The sequence below is a fragment of the Suricata suricatta genome, unplaced genomic scaffold, assembly GCF_006229205.1.
Source record: "Suricata suricatta isolate VVHF042 unplaced genomic scaffold, meerkat_22Aug2017_6uvM2_HiC HiC_scaffold_1127, whole genome shotgun sequence".
Lineage (NCBI taxonomy): Eukaryota > Metazoa > Chordata > Mammalia > Carnivora > Herpestidae > Suricata > Suricata suricatta.
Window position 1 is genome coordinate 1 of NW_021855190.1, and position 2,095 is coordinate 2,095.

General features: G+C 45.9%; 1 protein-coding gene across 1 annotated transcript; it reads left to right on the forward strand.

Moving 5' to 3' along the window:
* Nucleotides 1–48: 48 nt before the first annotated feature.
* Nucleotides 49–2,034, forward strand: LOC115284595 (retinoblastoma-like protein 2). The gene is made up of 3 exons (XM_029931149.1): nt 49–405; nt 588–868; nt 960–2,034. The coding sequence occupies exons 1-3, from the start codon at nt 138–140 to the stop codon at nt 1,203–1,205; spliced, it is 795 nt and encodes a 264-aa protein (XP_029787009.1). The 5' UTR covers nt 49–137; the 3' UTR covers nt 1,206–2,034.
* The last annotated feature ends 61 nt before the right edge of the window (nt 2,035–2,095 follow it).

Sequence of the window (2,095 nt, forward strand, 5' to 3'; positions counted from 1 at the left end):
GGGTACATGAGCCCCTATGCAGAACACTGATTAGTTCTGAACATAACAGCTTGGACAGAAGTCCGTTCTCAGTTTTCTTGAGTTAAAATGTTTTTTTGGGGTTTTTTTGTTTGTTTGTTTGATTTTTGACCCCAGGCATGACATCCCCAGCCCCACTCTGTGACAGATACGGCTCCCCGACAGCCAGCTCCACCAGAAGGCGATTGTTTGTGGACAATGATAGCCCCTCTGATGGAGGGACAGCTGGACGCGTGCCCTCACAGCCCCTGGTCAACGCTGTCCCTGTGCAGAACGTACCTGGGGAGCCTGTTTCTGTCACTCCAGTTCCTGGGCAGACTTTGGTCACCATGGCAACAGCCACTGTCACAGCCAACAATGGACAAACCGTGACCATCCCAGTACAAGGTAAGGAAGGCAGAGTTGGATATTGAGTTCTTTCTCGTGGCCTTTATTGTAAAGTCACCCGAGATTTGGCCAGAATGACCATATGAGAGGAGAGTGGAGGGGGGAGGCTGGGAGGGGAGAAATTGGAAACCCGTGCTTGGAGAACCTTTCATCATCATCATTTTCTTCCCAACAAACTGTAGGTATTGCGAATGAGAATGGAGGGATAACCTTCTTCCCAGTCCAGGTCAATGTTGGAGGGCAGGCACAGGCTGTGACTGGCTCCCTCCAGCCCCTTAGTGCGCAGGCCCTGGCCGGCAGTCTGAGCTCTCCACAGGCGACAGGAGCCACCCTGCAAGTCCCTGGTCAGGTGGCCATTCAGCAGATCTCCCCAGGTGGACACCAGCAGAAACCAGGCCCGCCTCTAACCGGCAACAGTATTAGGCCCAAGAAGACCAGCTCTTTATCGCTTTTCTTTAGAAAGGTAATTTTTCGTGTACCCCTCTCAGGGCATGAGCTTGGGAAATAGAAGTGCTGTGTCAACCGAGTGTGAAATGTTTCTGTTTACCTGCCAGGTTTACCACTTGGCAGGTGTCCGCCTTCGGGATCTTTGTGCTAAACTGGATATCTCAGATGAACTGAGGAAAAAAATCTGGACCTGTTTTGAATTCTCCATAATTCAGTGTCCTGAACTTATGATGGACAGACATCTGGACCAGTTGTTAATGTGTGCTATTTACGTGATGGCAAAGGTGAGTACCGGTTGGAATATAAGAGGAAAAAGTAAAGAAGCTACTTCCTTACTCACACAGCACTTTTAACCGTTGCATGGGGACAGAATTCACCTACCATATGTTCATGCATTTATGATGTCCAGCTCGGTGGTTTTTAGTACACTTACAGAAACGCATGCCCATCACTACAGCAAGTTTTAGAACATAGTATGCCATTGTCTGCATGTATGATATTCTGTTTATCCATCGATGGCCACCTGGGTATTTTCACGTTTCAGCTGTTTGAATAATGCTGCTGTGAACATTTGTGTACAGGTTTTTGCATGGACATGTTTTTCATTTCTCTTTGGTACTTACCTAAAAGTGGATTGCTGGGGAAGTCCTGTGTTTAACCATTTGAGGAACTGCCAGACTATTTTTCCAAAGTCACTGCACCATTTTAAATTTCCACAGGCAGTATGTGAAGGTCCTGTTTTCTCTGCATTTTTGTCAACACTTTATTATCATACTTTGCTTTTCAAAATAACTTCTTGAGGTGAAATTCTCATAACCTAAGTTAGCCATTTTTAAATGAGCAATTCAGTGGCATTCAGTACTTCCCCAGTATTGTACAGCCAACCTTTATCCTGTTCCAAAACATTTCTACCCCTGCAGAGGAAAACTGCTTTTTTATTAGGTAGGTTCTCTCTATTCCCCCTCCCCCTACCTCCTGGCACCCACCATTCTTCTTTCTGTCTATGAATTTGACTATTGTACAATATTTGTGTTTATTTCAGTTAGTATAATGTCCTCGAGATTCATCTGTGTTGTTGCATGAGTTGTAACTTCCTTCCGTTTTAAGGCTGCACCATATTCCATCATATGGACGTACCGCCTTTTGTTTATCTGGTCATCTGCTGATGGCCCCTTGGGTTGCGTCCACTTCTTAGCTTCGCTCCTGTGGACATCAGGGTATGAAGAGCTCTTCAAGTTTTTGG

Excerpts from the sequence above, each read along its gene's own strand:
- LOC115284595 (XM_029931149.1), top strand. The coding sequence starts at position 138 with ATGACATCCCCAGCCCCACTCTGTGACAGATACGGCTCCCCGACAGCC. Across the intron at positions 406-587 it reads CGTGACCATCCCAGTACAAG|GTATTGCGAATGAGAATGGA; the intron begins GTAAGGAAGGCA and ends AACAAACTGTAG. Across the intron at positions 869-959 it reads TATCGCTTTTCTTTAGAAAG|GTTTACCACTTGGCAGGTGT; the intron begins GTAATTTTTCGT and ends TTTACCTGCCAG.